Source organism: Festucalex cinctus, chromosome 20 (genome assembly GCF_051991245.1).
Source record: "Festucalex cinctus isolate MCC-2025b chromosome 20, RoL_Fcin_1.0, whole genome shotgun sequence".
In the NCBI taxonomy this organism is placed as follows: Eukaryota; Metazoa; Chordata; class Actinopteri; order Syngnathiformes; family Syngnathidae; genus Festucalex; species Festucalex cinctus.
The window spans coordinates 8,755,235-8,775,502 of record NC_135430.1 but is presented as its reverse complement, the minus strand read 5'-3'; the positions used below and the strand labels follow the sequence as shown (position 1 = coordinate 8,775,502).

The 20,268-nt window shown below is 37.5% G+C and overlaps 1 protein-coding gene and 1 long non-coding RNA gene across 9 annotated transcripts in view; both read left to right on the top strand.

Moving 5' to 3' along the window:
* Positions 1 to 5,658, top strand: part of LOC144009496 (POU domain, class 6, transcription factor 2-like) — a 104,664-nt gene extending 99,006 nt beyond the window's left edge. For 6 of the 8 annotated variants that reach the window (XM_077509258.1, XM_077509257.1, XM_077509260.1 and 3 more), the window contains 3 exons: positions 32 to 215; positions 1,406 to 1,574; positions 4,113 to 5,658. In XM_077509258.1, the coding sequence (XP_077365384.1) occupies positions 32 to 215; positions 1,406 to 1,574; positions 4,113 to 4,662 (903 nt within the window). In that variant the 3' untranslated portion in view covers positions 4,663 to 5,658. The remainder of the gene's footprint in view (positions 1 to 31; positions 216 to 1,405; positions 1,575 to 4,112) is intronic. The other 2 variants (XM_077509259.1, XM_077509262.1) reach the window with 2 other exon arrangements.
* A 2,148-nt stretch (positions 5,659 to 7,806) lies between these two features.
* On the top strand, positions 7,807 to 20,031 carry LOC144009540 (uncharacterized). Its single transcript, XR_013280958.1, has 5 exons — positions 7,807 to 7,930; positions 13,003 to 13,156; positions 15,335 to 15,395; positions 18,084 to 18,121; positions 19,669 to 20,031. It is a non-coding gene; the product is annotated as an uncharacterized LOC144009540 (long non-coding RNA).
* The last annotated feature ends 237 nt before the right edge of the window (positions 20,032 to 20,268 follow it).

Here is a 20,268-nt window from a genome sequence, read left to right as displayed (position 1 = left end):
TTTTTTTTTTCTCTCTTGGCCTCGGGCCCAGCAGGGTGCAAGCGGCCCAGCCTCCTCCTCTTCATCGTCCTCCTCATCCTCGTCCTTGTCTTCGTCCACGCAGCCCGGCCTGCTCCACATGGCCCACCGGCACAGCCCCCTGCACCAGCCCTCCTCGTCGTCCTCCACATCATCGTCGTCCTCCTCGGCGCTCAGCGTGGGGCAGCTGGTCAGCAGTAAGTACGCACGCACGCACCGTGACATGAGATAAGATAAGATACTATAGGATGAGATGAAATAAGATGATGAGATGAGATGAGATACGATACGATGGGATAAGGTAAGATAAGTTGAGATGAGATAGGATGAGATAAGGTTAGGTAAGATAAGTTGATTTAAAATAAGATTAGATGAGATAGGATGAGATGAGATAAGATAAGTTGAGATAAGATGAGATAAGGTAAGATAAGATAAATTGAGATGAGATCATATACGATAGGATGAGATAAGATAAGGTAAGATAAGTTGAAATGAGATAGCATGAAATAAGCTAAGGTAAGATAAGTTAATTTAAAGTAAGATTAGATGTGATAGGATGAGATGAGATGAGATGAGATGAGATGAGATAAGATAAGGACATAGGATGAGATAAGATATGATAGGATGAGTTAAGATAAGGTAAGATAAGTTAATTGAAAATAAGATTAGATAAGGATGAGATAAGATGAGATGATGTGAGGTGAGGTGAGATGAGATCAGATGAGATAAGATAAGATAAGATAAGTCAAGATAAGATAAGAGAGGATGAAATAAGACAAGATACATTAGGATGAGATAAGATAAGATATGATGAGATAAGATAAAATTAGATGAGATAATGTAAGGTGAGGTGAGATGAGATCAGATGAGATGAGATAAGATAAGTCGAGATAAGATAAGAAAGGATGAGATAAGATAAGATACGATAGAATGAGATACGATGAGATAAGATAGGATGAGATAAGGTAAGGTAAGATAAGTTAATTGAAAATAAGATTAGATGAGAGGATGAGATGAGATTAGATGATGTGAGGTGAGATGAGATAAGATAAGGTAAGGTAAGATAAGTTAATTTAAAATAAGATCAGATTAGATAAGATGAGATAAGCTAAGGTAAGAAAAGTTGAGATGAGATAAGATAGGATGAGATAAGTAAAAATACGATAGGATGAGATAAGGTAAGAAGTTAATTTAAGATAAGATGAGATAAGATAAGGTAAGATAAGCTAAGAAAAGATAAGATAATGAATGCATTTAATGAAGGTAAACAACTATAGAGCTCCTGGTGGGGAAAAAAAATAAAGTTCTCATCTAAATGCTAGTATGTGGCTAGTAAAGCATTTGGCTTGTGAAACGTGGTCATAAATACGGTTTGTGCGCTGGTCAGACCCCGGCACGGCCCCGAGCGAGGTGGACGGCGTCAACCTGGAGGAGATCCGCGAGTTTGCCAAAGCCTTCAAGATCCGCCGCCTGTCGCTGGGCCTGACGCAGACGCAGGTGGGCCAGGCCCTCAGCGCCGCCGAGGGGCCCGCCTACAGCCAGTCGGCCATCTGCAGGTGAGCCCCGCCTCGCCTCGCCTCGCCTCGCACGCCCAACGGGAACTTCTAAAAATTTCAGCGCCTCAACGTCAGACGTCCGATAAAATGTGAAACGCCGTACACTCATGTCAAACAGTCCCAGCATGCAATATTAACAAGCCGGCATTATTCAAATATTTATAACATGCATTAAAAGCCATTAGCTTGGAAAATAAATACACGTGTGTGTGTGTGCGTGTCAAGCTGATGTTTGAGGTCGTTAACTCTCTTTTGGTTAGCAAGGGGGGAGGATGAACTGACAGATGCCCCGCCCCTCACTAATCAATCTAATCAATTATCTTGATATTATTTGATATTAAGTGTTGTCGAAGAATTCACAATTTCCTTTCGATGATGTCATCATAATCCGACGTCAGTTTTTTCAATCGTTTCAGGTTTCATATTTATACGACAGCGTAGTCGGGATTTTTTTATTGTATTTGTTTATTTATTTATTTATTTTAGAGTGTGTAATATTCCAAGAAAAAATCTCGCAAATTTTCCACTTTATAAAATCGAAAATTTGCGACTATAAAGTGGCAAATTTGCAAGAAAAAAACTCGTAAATTTGGGACTTTATAAAGTGGCAGATTTTCGAGTTTATAAAGTGGCAGATTTGCCAAAAAAAATCAGAAACTTGCGAGAAGTACACGTAGCGTTGCTATAGTCTGTACGAGGTGCTGGCTTTTGTCCACCAAGAGCTAATGTAGGAATTTGTTGGTGGTTCATGGAACACCCTATATAAAATGAAAAGTCAGGATGGAGATGGATATCTTCTTAACTTTACACGTCATACACGACAGCCAGAGCGACAACACTTCCTGATCCCCTGTCAGCTAACTAGCACTAACCAATCAGAAGCGAGCATACTTGAGGTAAATGCAAGTGAATGACGGAGAACAACAGATTCGACATGTCAACTTAAGATACTTGTACAAAAAAATAATAATAATACCAATGTATGAATGTGTAAATAATAATTCTGGAAACATGAAAGAACAAGAAAATATACATTTTAACAAATTATTATGCCTATATGCTAAAACACTTCAAAGTGTGAATGCTTAACATGATGTGGTTAAAGCAATTACTACTTACTCCTAAATTGAAAACACGACCGAAAGGTATTGGCACAAACATCAAGGTTTCAGGGTTTTTTTCTCGCAAATTTGCCATTTTATAGTAGCAAATTTGAGTTTTTTTCTTGCAAATTTGCCACTCTATAGTCGCAAATTTACAATTTTATTTTTGCAAATTTGCTATTTTATAAAGTCGCAAATTTTTTCTCTCAGTCTTGCCTCTCTATAGTCGCAAATCTAAGGGTTTTTTTCTCGCAAATTTGCCACTTTATAAAGTCGCAAATTTACAGTTTTTTTATCGCAAATTTGTCACTTTATAAAGTTGCAAATTTAAAAGTTTTTTTCTCACAAATTTGCCACTCTATAGTCGCAAATTTACAATTTTATTTTTGCAAATTTGCTATTTTATAAAGTCGCAAATTTTTTCTCTCACAAATTTGCCTCTCTATAGTCGCAAATTTACGTTTTTTTCTCGCAAATGTGCCACTTTATAAAGTCACAAATTTACAGGTTTTTTAATCGCATATTTGTCACTTTATAAAGTCGCAAATTTAAAAGTTTTTTTTCTCACAAATTTGCCACTCTATAGTCGCAAATTTACAATTTTATATTTGCAAATTTACTATTTTAGAAAGTCACAAATTTTTTCTCTCACAAATTTGCCTCTCTATAGCCGCAAATATAACTTTTTTCTCGCAAATTTGCCACTTTATAAAGTCACAAATTTACAGTTTTTTTCCCGCAAATTTGCTACTTTATAAAGTCATCATTTTACACATTTTTTTCTAGTTGCAAATTTACATATTTTTTCTCGCATATTTGCCACTTTATAAAGTCACAAATTTATGAGTTTTTTTTTTCTCGCAAATTTGCCATTTTATAACGTCGCAAATTTATGAGTTTTTTTTCTCCCAAATTTGCCTCTCTATAGTCGCAAATTTACCTTTTTTTCTCGCAAATGTGCCAGTTTATAAAGTCACAAATTTACGAGTTTTTTTCTTAGAATATTACCTCGCCCCTCTAAAAAAAAAATATATATATTTATACGTGGCCTTAATACACCATCGTATATTTATGATTGTCGACCGTCGCTTTAAAAAACACCACAGGATAATCACATCATCTGATAGTTGGACCTTTAATGGGGAAATAGGGCACAAACTCGCTCCGATTATCGGGAGATCGATATACATTTGTGAAAGATGATTCCAAATGAAATGTCATCAAATGATGACGGGTCAGATTTTGATGACTTTGACCAAAAGTAGTCACATCGTTGATCGGCACCGGCAACATCGGGGAAGACATTTTTTCTTGAAATTGACGTGCTGTGACACTTCCTGGGCCAGTGGAGTTTTTTGGGTTTTTTTTTTTTGTTTTTTTTTGGTGGGGCGGCTTTTGAGTAAGCTTGTTTTTTTTTGTTCTCGACTCTCCCCAGACACACCATCCTGAGAAGCCACTTTTTCCTACCGCAGGAAGCCCAAGAGAACACGATAGCTAGCAGTCTGACAGGCAAACTGAACCCTGGCCTTTTATATCCTGCCAGGTTTGAGAAGTTGGACATCACCCCTAAAAGCGCCCAGAAGATTAAGCCGGTTCTGGAGCGCTGGATGGCGGAGGCTGAGGCCCGCCACCGCTCGGGCATGCAGAACCTGAGCGACTTTATCGGCAGCGAGCCCTCCAAAAAGCGCAAGCGCCGCACCTCGTTCACGCCGCAGGCGCTGGAGATCCTCAACGCCCACTTTGAGAAGAACACGCACCCGTCGGGCCAGGAAATGACCGAGATCGCCGAGAAGCTCAACTACGACCGCGAGGTGGTGCGCGTCTGGTTCTGCAACAAGCGGCAGGCGCTCAAGAACACCATCAAGCGCCTCAAGCAGCCCGACGGCGGCGGAGGAGGGGGAGGCGGCGCCGCCCCACTGCCGCCACCGCCGCCCCTCCCGGCCCCCCTGGACCTCGGCGACCCGCTCCGCGACGTCCCCAAGTGAAAGACGGACGCTGGGAAAAACTTGCCGTCGTCCTGTCGTGATTTTCACTCTACCAAAAAAAAAAAAAAAAAGAAACGTGCAGAAGATGCACTGAGGTGCCTTGACTTGCGACCTAGAGATGCTTCATTTATTTTATTTGATTTTTATCTTCATGTTTCTTGTTGATTTTGAAGAGTGGCCAGCCCCAAATTGTCAGACATTTTGATTTGGACTCATTTTACTCATCACCTGTTCACTGGATTCTACAGAAGCATGAAAAAAAACATCCTGTTTTACTGACTAGTTTTGTTTTTTGTTTTTTTGTTTTTATATATTTTCTGTTTTTCTCTTTTCTCTCATAAAAATAAAAATAAAAAAACAGGGGGAAAAATATTTAGAAAAACGGGGAAAAATTATTCGGAGTAATTTATTTATTTTTGTTACCTCTGAACTCTTAAGTGACTTGTTGTCCGCCATTAGCGAGTCTGTAACAAGTCACTTCGAGTTCAGAGGTAAAAAAAAAAAAAAGAAAAGAAAAAAAATTACTCCGCAAAACAGAAGCTGGTGCTCTGTTTTACTAATTTTTTTATTTTTTTATTTTTGGGGGGAATGGTTTTTTTTCCTTGTTTTTCTGAATAATTTGTTTGTTCTGTTTTTCTGAATAATGTTTCCTCCTGTTTTTATTTATTCTTTTTCTGTTTGTTTTTTTTATATATAATTTTTCTGAATAATTTTTTGTTCTTCAGTGTAATTTTTCCTCCTATTTTTTGAATTATTTCATTTATAACAACAAATATTCAGTTAAACAAAACAAAAATTATTCAGAAAAACAGAAAATTTAAAGAAAATACACAAAATAACAGGAGGTTTTTTTTCAAGTGAGTGCAAGACCCTTCTGCAAGATTCACCTATTCACAGATTTGTTATTTATTTATTTATTTATTTGTTTTTTGGAAGGGGGCCAATCCCCCTGAATCCTACTCGTAAGTCAAGGTACCACTGTAGACAAATGTTGGCAGGTCAAACCAATTTTGGGGGTGGGGGGTGGGGGGGTGTGAACATACCAAATGAAAACACTATTTACCAAAGTATTGTGGCATCAAAAAAAAAAAAAACTTTTCTAATGTACATTTTTACAATTTATACCTGCAGACGCACGGAAGCCAAAAGCGACACTTTTTTTTTTTTCTCTCCTTCCTTCTTTTTGGTGTACAGAACGCAATGATGAGAATCAACATGTTTTCCAGAATAGTCCCCCTTGCAAATCATCTCACCAATTCTGTCATTGTAGCAAAAGTATGGGGACACGCCTCCCAATCAGTCCGATCGGCTCGTTTGGAATCTTCATGTTGGATGAGATTGTTGCGTAAACTTCTCGGACATTTTGTGGAAAGTCTTTGTGGAAGTTGCGTGCCTGTCCCGATACTTTTGTCCGGTTAGCGTAAGCCTGGAGGCTTTTTGTTGTTTGCATCTTGATCATCGCCATTCAAACTGGTCTCGTTTTCATGACGTGAACTAAAAAAAAAAAAAAAGAAGGAAAATGGCGACTGAAACGCATACACAGGAAGGAGTTTGTTTTTTTTTGTTGTATTTTGCTCTTATTGTGTGAGCGGGCCGGACCAAAGCTGTCGACTTGTTATGCACATTATACACAAACCTTTTCACCACGTTGACAATCGTGACCCCTAAAAAAAAAACAAAAAAAAAAAAACACTTGAGAATGGAGGACGTGTACATATGACGACGACGACGACTTCGGCGCCACCTATACCTCACATTGTGTTTTGCTGTCGTCGGTACTCGACGTACGACCGTCCTGCTTGATGACAAAATGATTTTGAGTTCTTGCTAGCAGTCCACCAACTTCAAAACCAAAGCGCAAACATTCTGCACAGGTTTTTTTGTTTTTGTTTTGTTTTTTAATAATAATGCTGATGACGTGTATTTAATCCACGATGGAGCAATACCTGCTTTGGTCATTTAATAAGCAGCACTTTTTGGGGGGTGGTTGCTTCATTTCTAAGAAGAACAACAAAGAAAAGCTTCAAGAGTGCCGACTGATTCGTACCATAACGGTAGGAATAAACAATTGTTTGACATCAATCTGTCTGCCTTTTTATTTATTTTTATTTTGTATCCACATTTGTTATTTATTCAAGAAATTGAAATATAATAATTACTTTATTAAAGTCTACCCTAAACATTTCTTGCAAATAATATGTGACCTCACTATAGCCTAAACATGACATTCTCAGGGGGCGGCCATTTTGCCACTTGCTGTCGACTGAAGATGACATCACAGTTGCTCAGGCAATGAGCAATCACAGCTCACCTGTTTTCTGAAGCTGAGCTGTGATTGGTTGTTACCTGAGCCATGAGCAAACAATGATGTCTGATGATTGGCCGCCCCCCTGAGGTGGATAAAAATTGTGGGATTTTGCTTCATAACGCATATTCATAACAGAATTCCATATTTAGACCAGTGGGGCTATTTTGTAAAAAAATAAAAAAAATTGGCAATTGACTTTCCCTTTAGTTAATATTGTGCACCACTTCCCAATTTGTTCATAGTGACCTGAACACAATATTAAAATGAGCAATGAAATGTATATATTAATCATATATAATTAGTTACAATTAGTTAATTAGCACACTATCATCATCCTCTTTATCTAATCAGTTAATTACTTGTATAATTTAAAAATAGGGCGGAGAAAAAAAGATAGTTTGACATGAAGAAATATTTTGTATGTCATACACAAACATTTATGAAATGCTTTACTTTAATGCATGTAGTTATGTTTATTGCTCAAACACAATTTGTGCTGCCTTTTAACATAATCACCCGCTGGTCAAGTTAATGGATCATCTTTGGTCAGAATTAATAGTGTGATTAATCTGTGTTAATAGATGATTAATGTGATCATTTGTTTGTGATTAATGAGTTAAAACTAACTGACAGCACTAACAAGCAATCATAAGTAATTAATCAATGTAAAACTTACTAACACAATTATTTAATTCCAGACTCTTCATTGTGTCATGACCCATTTATTTAAAAAGTGTTATTTATTTTTGGCCAGTTAGGTCCTGCCTACCACCATAAGCCCATCCCCCCCACTACGCCAATTAAGACCAATCAGAGCGCAGCTATACAGTTGGCTACTTGCATCCGCGAGCGTCTTCCCAACTTTAAAATTAACTGATGGAACGTCTTCGACGACGAATGGCAACTTACCGGGCACACCATAAAATGTGCGAGGAGCGTTATGACAAAGCTCAAGCGGAGGTAAGTCGAACCCAAGTTTTCTCCGTCAGTTAATTCGTCTGGGCAAGTTCGTTTGGTCTGCCCGTCGCTGGCCAGCGGCCATCTTGCCGTTACTAAAGCACGCGGACTGAGGCACTGAAGCAGGTTTTTCTTCCGTCGAATCGTCACGATCCGGGTCGGTACCGCATCCCGAGTTGTCCGTGTATTTTTGCAGGTGATGCGCCATCGAATTGTCGCGTCCCCAGCAAAATGACGAGCGCACGTGTCATGGCCATACATTGACTAAAAGTTGCTTTTGTGTAGTTTAATGAAGCCTAATGGCCTGTACAACTGGTTAATAAAAAATACCAGCGTTAATTTCACGAATGAAAATCGTGATGAGAATTTTTCATCACGTGTTTTTTTGCTCATGGTCTGTTGTAATAAACCAGGATGCTTGTCAGGAACTAGGAAGTGTGGTGGTGGACCCAAATGCAGGAGGCGGACGAGTCAGGGAGGCAGAGGTGCTCAAAAGGAGTAAATTTAATTAAACAAAAAACTAAAGTGGCAAACAGGCTTGGTGACAAGGAATAACAAAATACCGACGAGAAAAAACTATACAGGAGCAGACTAAACTATGACAACATGAACGTGGGGAAACAAGAATAATGAACCGACAAAAACTGAAACGAAAACCGATAACTAAGTACACACACTAATTACACACGACGAGACACAGCTGGGCAAGACACAAGTGGAAGGGGGTGCTGATTGGTTGGCACATGAGGAAGGGCAGGCAAACACAGGTGGACATGGAAAGGCTTAACGAGACTAGGGAAGACCAGGAAATCAGAACATAAACATGACAAACTAAAAACCCAACAAAAACAAAGCAAAACCCACCCTAAACAGAACCAAAACATGACAATGCTAATGTTAGCTGTGGTGTTAATTAGCTCATGGATTTTTCATTTATTTTTATTTCAATGGTAAATGTATATCGCTTTTCCACCGTAGTTCCTCAAACGCTTTCCATGCAACTACACTTGATGACGCAGCGTCAATAGCCTAACGTTCGAGAAAGGCGGGACTTGCTGTACAATACTTCGAACTGATTGGACGATACGGCATCTCACGTATGTTTTGACCAATCAGGGCAACAGGTGAAAATTTCGTCTCGTGTTGGGGGAGGGGTGGTGGTTAACGCTAGCATCTTTACCGGATAAAAAATGCACGCAGCGCCTCTCGCTGTTCAAATTTAACAAGGAAGTAATTCGGGGAGAACAGAATTAATTGCAGCCTCCATTCGTCTGTTAGGTGTGCTTGTTTCCACACGGGCATCGGCGCTTATTGGTTTCGTTCTAAACGACGCCTGATTGATATGACCTAAAAAAAAAAAAAAAAACGGCCACCTGCAAACCCATCAGATGTATTCTCCGGAGTTTTTGAATTCACAAATATCGCGAGAATTCATCTTGCTGGCAAGTTTACGGGGCATCGGCAGATAACTGGTGGTTCAGTATCTTGCTCAAGGATACTTTCGATGTGATCACAATGGCATATCGAACCCACAACCTCTGGGGGGTTGGGAGACGGCCACTCTACCACTTAGGCACGCCGCCCAAGTTTTTGTTACATATTTCTACTTTAGTTACATATTTATAGTGCCAAGTTTTAGCCTAAATCATCTCATGATGCAAATGGTTCCATTTTTATTGTGTTTCATGAAAAATCTGGAGGGAAAAAATGACTTAGGTAATTATTTTAAGATGTTGATATGTATATAAACACTTTTGTTTGTGGATAAATCGAAAAGAAGTACAAAATTTGTAATTCGCACGCAACAAGTTGAACCGGATGAATGCAACTAGTACAAGCCAAGGTAATTTTAGCTAACGAAAACCATCAATATAACCAAAACTGGGAAAAATATTTTTTTTTGTGAATGAAACAAATCCTTTATGAAAGTAACTGAAACTAAATTGTACGTATACAAAACTAATTCTGTTGACTGTCAGTCATATTGTTGTTGAATTTTTACGACACAGTACTTAACGTGATTTTTTTGTCACAAAATTATCAATTTTTCAAATTGAAACTAACACCAAAACGAATAAAAACGAGTAAAAACGAACAACCCCTATTTGAAAACTAATTCAAACAAACTCCATTAAACAACAACAAAAAGTCAAACTGAAATCAAAACTAACTATCATGAAAATTCCACAAGTATGATAACCCTGACCGAGTAGCCTCCTTGGCGGAGGTAATCAAGAAGGAACATCGGCGTCATCATGACGACTGTATTAGTTAAATGCGAGCCAGCGAGGCCTCATAAGCGTGTCATCATAAGAAGCGCCGCGACCCACCATGAATAATTGAGCGGAACACGTTACCCCCCCCACCGCGCCGTGCCAGCATGTGAAGCGGGCAGCTCGCTGGGGGGCGGAGGGCAATAAAATATGCTAAGTGGCAGCAAAAGAACACAAGCTGGGGAGAGATAAATTATCTGCGCCCTAATGCGAAGCAACGTCGCCAAATGAGGCGTGACGGGGATGAATTACAGATTCACGCCGACCCCCACCCCACCCCCCGCAAGCGATTATGTCAAAATGATGTTGGCGAGGTGTGGGGGACGCGTTGCGGGAGGTGTGTGAAGCTACGAGTCATTTAGTGCTCATCAACGCGAGTGTATGAAAACGTGTTTGGCTTGTACAGAAAATAACATTCGAATAACACATCCATCTTTCATTGTGGCATTTTTAGTCATGCGTCATCACAAGTCTGCATTCATTCCTTCTTCACGAAGCACTCTGTTGTACGTTTGACCTCCATCCACCAAAGTGGGGTGTAGCAGCCCTCGACGTTCAATAAAAAGAAAAAAAAAAGAAAAAAGAATGTCTTGTGGAGCCATTTTCTAAATGTAACAGGAAGTCCGCCATTTTGTGACTTTCTTTGGAATTTGGCACTATTTTTTGGGGACTTTTCCAGAGGTCGTATTCGAACAAATTCCTCCTCCAAAATGTATCCGACCACCTTCAAACTTTGTGTTTCATCATCAGATGTTTCAAGATGAAAACTTATCGAAAGCTTTTTCTGTTGTTCAACGCTGTTGCCGTGTCGATTCAATGTTAGCAAAGAACAATGATGCCGCTTTTGAGTGTCTAAACGTGGGCGAAAACTTTTTGCACACACATCAGACCTGGCATCAAAATCAGGTCCGCCATTTTGTATTCGTATTGTAAACATGTCAACAGATATTCTCTCGGTAAATTAATTTTAATTTTTTTCATTTGTTTTAGTCAACAAAAACTGTCGACGTTTTTAGTCATGACAATTTTTTTTTTGTCGTAAAAACTGTTTCAACTGTGTCCTCAACTAGGGTTAATTTTGAAAATTAGTCTCAGTTTTAGTCCATTTTAGTCACGCTAGTTAGTCTGTATCACAGTGAGTCAACCTCGTCCCGTTTTTATTGAGTCCATTTTTAGTCGACTATAAATGTAACATTTTCATCTTTATTTGAGTCCAAACTGTCAACGTTTTAGTCAGGACAATTTTTTTGTCATTAAACTATTTCAACTGTGTCCTCACTAGTGTTACTTTTATCTGCCATTTTTAAATTTTGTCTCAGTTTTAGTTCAAATTCAGGCACGCTTGTTAGTTTATATCACGGTTAGTCAACCTCGTCCCGTTTTTATTTAGTCCTTTTTTAGTCGACTATAAAGCTCGCATTTTTAGTCAAAAACATTTTATTCATCTAGTCTTAGGCAACAAAAACTGTTGACGTTTTTGCATGTAAAGAAAGAAAGAAAGAGAAAGAAAGAAAGAAAGAAAGAAGTAAAGAAGCAAAGAAAGAAAGAAGTTAAAAAGAAATAAGTAAATAAAGAACTAAATAAAGAAGTAAATAAAGAAAGAAAGGAAGAAGTTAAAAAGAAATAAGTAAATAAAGAAGTAAATAAAGAAGTAAATAAAGAAAGAAAGAAAGAAAGAAAGAAGTAAAGAAGCAAAGAAAGAAAGAAGTTAAAAAGAAATAAGTAAATGAAGTAAAGAAAGAAAGAAAGAAAGAAAGAAAGAAAGAAAGAGAAAGAAAAGTAAATAAAGAAGTAAATAAATAAAGAAAGAAGAAATAAAGAAGTTAAAAAGAAATAAGTAAATAAAGAAGTAAAGAAAGAAGTAAAGAAAGAAAGAAGTAAAGAAAGAAAGAAGTAAAGAAGCAAAGAAAGAAAGAAGTTAAAAAGAAATAAGTAAATAAAGTAAATAAAGAAGTAAATAAATAAAGAAAGAAAGAAAGAAAGAAAGAGAAAGAAAAGTAAATAAAGAAGTAAAGAAAGAAGTAAAGAAAGAAAGAAAGAAGTTAAAAAGAAATAAGTAAATAAAGAAGTAAATAAAGAAGTAAAGAAAGAAAGAAGTTACAAAGAAATAAGTAAATAAAGAAGTAAATAAAGAAGTAAATAAAGAAGTAAATAAATAAATAAAGAAAGAAGTAAAGAAAGACCCGCGACCCTTGTGAGGAATAAGCGGTCAAGAAAATGGATGGATGGATGGGTAAAGAAAGAAAGAAAGAAAGAAAGAAAGAAAGAAAGAAAGAAGTTAAAAAGAAATAAGTAAATAAAGAAGTAAATAAAGAAAGAAAGAAAGAAAGAAGTTAATAAGAAATAAGTAAATAAAGAAGTAAAGAAAGAAGTAAAGAAAGAAAGAAAGAAGTTAAGAAAGAAAGAAGTAAAGAAGCAAAGAAAGAAAGAAGTTAAAAAGAAATAAGTAAATAAAGAAGTAAATAAAGAAAGAAAGAAGAAAGAAGTTAAAAAGAAAGAAGTAAAGAAAGAAAGAGAAAGAAAGAAAGAAAAGTAAATAAAGAAGTAAAGAAAGAAAGAAAGAAAGAAAGAAAGAAAGAAAGAAACAAAGAACGAAAGAAAGAAAGAAAGAAAGAAAAAAAGTAAAAATAGAAAGAAAGAAAGAAAGAAGAAAAACGATTTAACCAAACTTTGCAAACATGCCAGTTACATGCATCACATATGACATATGGAACGTCTAATAAACTCAAACGATGTATAAGTTCGAATGTCGATGAAGCTTCCTCCATAGAATGTGAGCAATTGCGTTTGTGCGCTCGTCAGAGCCCGAGCCGGCCCCGAACGTGGTGGACGGCTCAACATCGACGAGATCTGCGAGCTCTCCCGACTCTTCAAGATGCGCCGCAAATCGCTGGGCCTGTCGCAGACTGCGGTGAGCCATTCCATCAGAGTTCTTCAGTTCCGCCACCATCTCCAAGTAAGCCCCGCCCCCCACCACCTCACCCCAAATGCGAACCTTTAAAAATTTCAGCACGTCAACATCAGACGTCCGATAAAATGTGAAACCCCGCACACACACGCCTCCTCATGTCAAACAGTCCCAGCATGCAATATTAACAAGCCGGCATTATTGAAATATTCATAACATACATTAAAAGCCATTAGCTTGGAAAATAAACACACGTGTGTCCGTGCGTGTGTCCAGCTGATGCTTGAGGTCGTTAACTCTCTTTTGGTTCGCAAAGGGAGGAGCATGAACTGACAGATGCCCCGCCCTCTCACCAGTTCTGATCAATTATTTTTGATATTAGCCAAGTGTTGTCTTAGAAATCACAATTTCTTTTCTAAGATGCCGTCATAATCGATACTCTTGCGGGAAAAGTCTCACCGCTAGAAAGAGTTTACTTTCATAACAAATACAAACTCAAAATCGGAAATTTTTCTTGTTCTTGTACTTCTTCCTACTCCCTTTAAACATGTCGACTGTGCGGAAATAGTTTTATTTTGTTTATTAGCGATTTTACATGTTTATGTTTAAATGTGGGCTGCAACACATTGGTACAGTGTTGCCTCGTTTATCGTGGATGTTATGTTCCAAAATCTACCCACGATAATGGAAATCCGCATTAATTAAAAAAAAACAAAAAAAAACGGCAATTATATAGATTTTTTTCGCTTAAAAATCTCACTCTTTACACCACAGGATAATCAATCAGGATAATCTTTTAGAATCATCATCATTAAAACGCAATGATCGAAGAGAAACAATTAATGTGCAGACCCAGAATGCTGCGGTGCGTTTCAAATTCCCTACGTTATGAAAGTACCCTGAATGCGCCATGTAGCTTTAGCAAGCCTGGAGCGAATCCGTGTGATTCTGTCGTCATTAAGCGTCCTTTAAGCGGCTTAATGACACCCAGTTGGTGTTAACTGTAACACCAAACACACGATAAGGATTATTACATACAGTGTGCATTTAAAAACAAAACGTGCTACGTTTTCAATACATCGTGAGCCTAGCGCTAACGCTAATGCAAGTGAATGGTGGATCCCATTCAAATGCTAACGGAAAGTTAGCATCAACTTCGGGAATAATAGTCCTTTAAAATAATGAATATTCACACACAAATGCTGTGGAAACACATGCCCACAGGTAAGATAACACTACTTGAAGGCACAAATTATTCCCAATTTGTGAAAAACGAGTTATTTTAATAGAATTCGATGATTTCAATCGCAACTTTCTTCTGTTGTCATTGTAAGCGTGTACACCATGGATGCACGGCACCACACTGCCACCAAGAGGCCAAAACGCGCAGGAACACCCAGTATTTGTTTTGCAATTACGGTAAGCAGTATTTTTAAGTTAACTTTTTTTTTTTTTTTAGTTTAAGTTGTTTTGTTGTTCTGTTGTTCGACCAAATAAGAATAAAATTGTTAAAAATGCACAGCGGTGCCTTGCCTTAAGACCTTGAGCCACTTTAGTTCGTTATTTTCTCTTTGTGTCGCTCGTTGTACTTTCATAGCGGCCAACCCAAATTGTCAGATATTTTCATTTCGACTCATTTTACTTATCACCTGTAAACTGGAATCTACAGATGAGGATTGGGGCCAGTGAAGAAGAAAGAAAAGGTTGGCAGTATTCTCACTTTGTCTCTCAGAATTCTCACTTTAAAAAGTCAAATTTGTGACTTTAATCTCTCACTTTAAAGTGTGAATGCTGACTTTAACTCAGCGTTCCTACTTTAAAGTCAAAATTGTGACTTTAATCTCAGCATTCTCACTTTAAAGTCAGACTTTAATCCCAGAATTCTGACTTTAAAGTGAGAATTCTGAGAATAAAGTGAAGAGTCCTGACATTTTTTCCCCCCTCCACTGGCCCTAATCCCCTTCCGTAATAATCACCTATTCACAGATTTTTTTGTTACTTTATTTTTGAGGGTGTTAGGGGGTGTGGCCAAACCCTGTTAATCCTCGTAAATCAAAGAACCACTGTTGACAAATGTTGAGAATATAAAATGTTGTGAACATAGCAAATGACTGATTACCAAATGAATGTTTACCAAAAGTATGTGGCATAAAATAATAATCATAATAAAAATCTTTTCTAACGTTTCTAATACCGTTTTACAATTTTATTTTATTTTCCCCACAGACGCACAGAAGCCAAAGGCGACACTTTTTCTCCTTCCTTCTTTTTGGTGTACAGAACGAACGTGAGTCGCACTAACTATTCACAACGCAACTCCATCAGACTTAGACTTAGATTTAGACTTGACTTTATTGATCCCTTTGGGATGGCTCCCTCTGGGAAATTTACATTTCCAGCAGCAATAAGAACAGGTAATAAAATAAAAAATTAAAATTCAATCAATCAATAAATAAGGTTATTACACCGGAGATTTAATTAATAATAATAATAATAATAATGATAGAATAAGAGGTAAAAATTCAATCAATCAATAAATCACAATGATGAGAATCAACATCTTGACTTGGAATTGAATTTTATATTTTTGGCAGTGCACATAACAGGAGAGTTAGATGGCTGTGAAGCATTTTTGCTTCAAATCAGCTCACAAATTCTGTCATTGTTGCAAAATATTGAGACACGCCTGCCAATCAATCCGATCAGCTTGTTTGGAATCTTCATGTTGCATTCTCTGCCCGTTTGGATGAGATCAGCGTGGAGGAAAAAATGGTCACGGCGCCGCACTGGCTCGATATTTGACATCAATGTGCCCATCTATTTTATTTTTTTTTATTTACTGTATTCAAGAAATTAAAATATAATCATGACTTTATGAACATCAGAAATGCTTTCATGAAGTGGCTATGAAACAAAAAAAATGCAAATTTCGAGGGGGTTAGCTAAATGCTAACATAAGTGGGAAAGTGCTATTCACATGCTAATGTTTAGCATTAATACTTGCAGTTTTACAAGCCTTAATAACTTATTTTAAAAGGGGAAAGAAATATTTTAGTGCCTTTATGTTAGCTTTTTTTTTTTTACTTATTAGTGTTTATTTTATATTATTTGTGTTTTATTTTTTAAGTGTCAAATGTTATGCATGCAAATGTTTATTCAGTTCGAGTAAGTTACTTAGATAAAAATATAAAGACATTTCTATGTCACAAGTCACCGTAAAGTTTTCAAAAACATGCAGTGTAAATAATTCTTCAAGGGAAAAAAAGAAAAAGAAATCACATCTTTTATGAGCTGCACAAAAGAAGTGTTTAGTGAAAGCAGAATTCAGGTGACCTCGCCTCCATCTTGAAATCACCTCGGGCGAATAAGAGCAGAAAGAAGTAAAGAATAAGATCGCCCTATAGGAAGGGCTTTTTAATGACAAGTGGAAAGATGTGGGGGGTGGGGGTGGGGAGGTTTTGCGCTGAGCGGGTCAGTTCTGACGCTTGGCCTCTCGTCGTACAAACCGTACAAACAAGCAGAAGCCGAAGAGGAAATAAAGCAGGAAAGTGAAGGGAGCCTTTTGAAAGCAAACTCCAAAGTTTGACACGTTGTTGCCTTTCCTGTCCGTCGTGGCGCCTTTGAAGACGAGAGGTGGAAACTAGTAAATAATAAAATAATCCTAATACAAAAAAAAAAAAAAAAAAGCGGACCGAGCAAGATACATTATTAATAATAAGACTGATGCTTTTTGGTCTTTGAGGAGGATTTCAACTCTGCTGCCAGACGTGTTGTGATGTTTGTTTGTTTGCCTTTTTAATTGAGCCGAGCGATGAAGATCGACACATTTGTCTGCATACTTGCTGAAGTCGGGAAAAAAAAAGGAGAAAAAAAAGAAAAACATGGCACCAGCTTACCAGCCATTTTGTCTTTCCAGGTAGAATACTAGAAAGCGTCGTTATTAACCACCAAATGACCAAATCAACTGGAATGAGTATGTCGGAAAAACACGTCATAGTCCAACAAATGGAAAAAAGAAAAAAAAAAAAGATCAAAATGTTTATGTAGCGCTTTATCTTGATCATATGTTTACAAATTTTAGTTTAACCCAATGATTTTTCTCATTGGTGCCATTTTAAATCCATCTCTGTTGCGACTAGCCCCATTTAGCTAATGCTAAATGCTTACTTTAGCTAATGCTATCTTGGTTGATAGTTCAACAATGCTAAACAGTTCAATGATATTTTTGGAAACATGCCGCCAGAAAACATGAGTTTGCGGGACCAAATCTTAAAAAATGTGATTTTCCGGTCAAAACGTTCAACTCAAAACAACAAACAAACAAAACGTCAAAACTCATTCTAGCTAGCGCTAAGCTAACTTATCTCCCATGTCCAGCATACAAGTTTGCAAACTGACTTGTCGCTTGTTGCTAGCACGCCGTTAGCCGGCCAACTGCGAGGTGTTAGCCAGCCACATATTCCCGTTGCTAAACAGAAAAAGAAAAAAAAATAAAATTATATAACTTATTTGATAAAATGTGGAACAATTAAGCTGAGTTTGCTGATGTCCGCTAGCTTCCTTCCGCTCTTCACTTGATGTGCGTCGTGCTTGAGGGTAAAAAGCAGCTTTTAAAAGTGTTTACGCGCGAAGCGTTTGAATTTAGCGTACTAGCAAGTTCCAGCGTCGCATTGCAGAGGACGCGATCGTCCACTTGAGTTTGTGTGCTTGAAACACTTGAAAAGTTGCGTTTAATGTAAACACGGCAGCAATCGAAACGGCAAGTCGTCCTCGAGGGGCTCTTGAAAATGTCACGTTGAAGAGGACCTCCTAATATTTCAAATCATCATGGCGGTGGCATCAAAACTCAACAAAACTTTCAAGTTTTGGCAAAGAAAAAATGTGGCTGTCCGAATGATATCATGTTTGCTTATTTATTTTTATTTTTTTTCAGAATTGTATGGCATATTTCTTTTTCATTTTTTGTTTTTTGTAGTGGATGAATCATTGTATTCTTGCAAATGATGGTAACAGGTAAGAAGACTTTATTTTCTTTTTTCTAAAATAAATTAATTTCATAAATTTGACTTTTTCCAATTATGTTTTTTTTCTGTCATTTTACAAATGAGTACATTTTATTCTAACATTGACTTTTTCATTGTAGAAATATTTTGACTCCCTCCTTTGAGCATGTCTTTTTTTCCCCCATGACTTTTTTTTTCTTGTAATTTGGACATTTTATGTTAAAATTAGTGCTGTCAAAGTTAAAGCGTTAATCATTGTATTACCACAGATTAATCACACAATTAATTTTGACCGCAGATGATCCTTTTTAGCCGACAGTGGATGGTTACATTAAAGGTAGCTGTTGGAGTTTGAGCAATAAACATAACTACATGCATTAAAGTAAAGCATTTAATAAATGTTTACATATGCCATAGGTCATTTTTTTCCCATTTTAAATGATGCAAGTAATTAATTGATTAGAAAAAGTAGGATGAGCGTGTGCAGCGGGCAAAAATGTTGGGGAAAATAAAGCTTTTTTAAGACAGTGATTAATCGTGATTAATCAAAATTCTACGATGTGATTAATCTGATTAAAAAATGTAATCATTTGACAGCTCTAGTTAAAATTAAAACTTTTTCGTATAAATTGAAGATGACTTTTTCCTGAGTACTCCGATTTACATCTTGTAAATGTTGTCAATGAACCCGTTTTTTTTTTTTTTGGTAACTTTATTCTTGCAAATGATGAGATTTTATTGTGACCTGACTTTATTTTTTTTTTTTATTGTTCTCCTTCGAAGCAACAAAAGAAGGCACTTGCGAAACTCTTCTCGCACTTCTTCCTAGTTTTTCCACTTCCTTGAAATCAAAACGTCACGGACGTGTCGAAACGGAAGATTTTTAGCGCAGGCCAGCCGCACGACTGCGTAAGATAATCACCGCATTGCCCGTCCGGCCTATGGGAATAAATTCCTACGGATGGATTACGTTTCAAATTCGTCGGCGAGCAGATGCCATCCAGATCGCGTTGGCGTGAAATCAAGCGTCCGCTCGTCGGGCGGTTTTCTCGTCAAGGTCGAGACGTCGTACGATTAGCGTCTGCCGGGTTTGGCCATGCATGTGATCCCTCCATGTTGATTAGCGTCAAGTGATGGCGAGAGTGTCGGCTTGAGTGACCACTTGATGTCGAATACGTACAGTACGCAACAAACATACTGTACACTCCATTTAACTGTCTTGTGGAGCACTCAAGGAATGAACATGTCCGTGTTTTCCCGTCCATCTTTTTGTTTTTTTCTGTAGCAGCGATTCTCAAAGGGTAGCTAGAGATGCAGTCGCCCCCAAGTGGACAAAAATAATACCTGCACCTCACATGAATATACTGATTGCTGGTGAGATGCATGAAGGATAACTAACGTATATTTAAATGCACACTATAAAAAGAGAATTGTTGAACCAACTTTAGTTTAAAGAGAGAATTGTTGACCAACTTAAAAAAAATTAAAAAAAAGTTAATCCAATATGAATATATTAAGTTGAATGTTGGCGTAACCTCCCAATCTATCTGTCAAGAGGAAGAGGAAGAGGAAGAGGAGCTCCCAAGGTGCTCTGCTGGCTCCATTGTGCTACCGGCCTGTCATCTTAAATTAGGGACTACAGGCTCGGCCAGCGTGAGGGAAAGAAAGAAAAAAATCAATACTTGATGGAAGATTGCTCCCCGGAAAATCTGTTTTGATTGTGAGGATTAATTCTGGGGCAAAAAAAATGACACGCCATTAGGCAGCCAAAATGAACACGCTGGGAAATTGGAGGGAAATGCAGCTGGAGAAAAAAAAAAAAAAAAAAGGCTTTTGAGTTGTGTGTTTGATTGTTGTTTGAGGGACGGAGCCCATTTGAGATTGCTTTTGTGTGCTACTTGTGCCAATAGTGGTACGTGGGCTCCCTCTAGTGGCACACAAAAGAATCACTCAATGAAATGTTCTGACTGGCTTCAACTTTTATTCTTTTTAATCGTGGATTTTTGAAGTTCATTTCAGTTCTGTTTACTGCAATCACATGTAATCTTTTTGTTTCACATTTTGTTTTCAAACATTTATTTAGATACTATATTTAATTAGTGATCTTATGTGCAATATAGTGAACGAAATCATGGTTTAATAACAGCCCAAAGTATG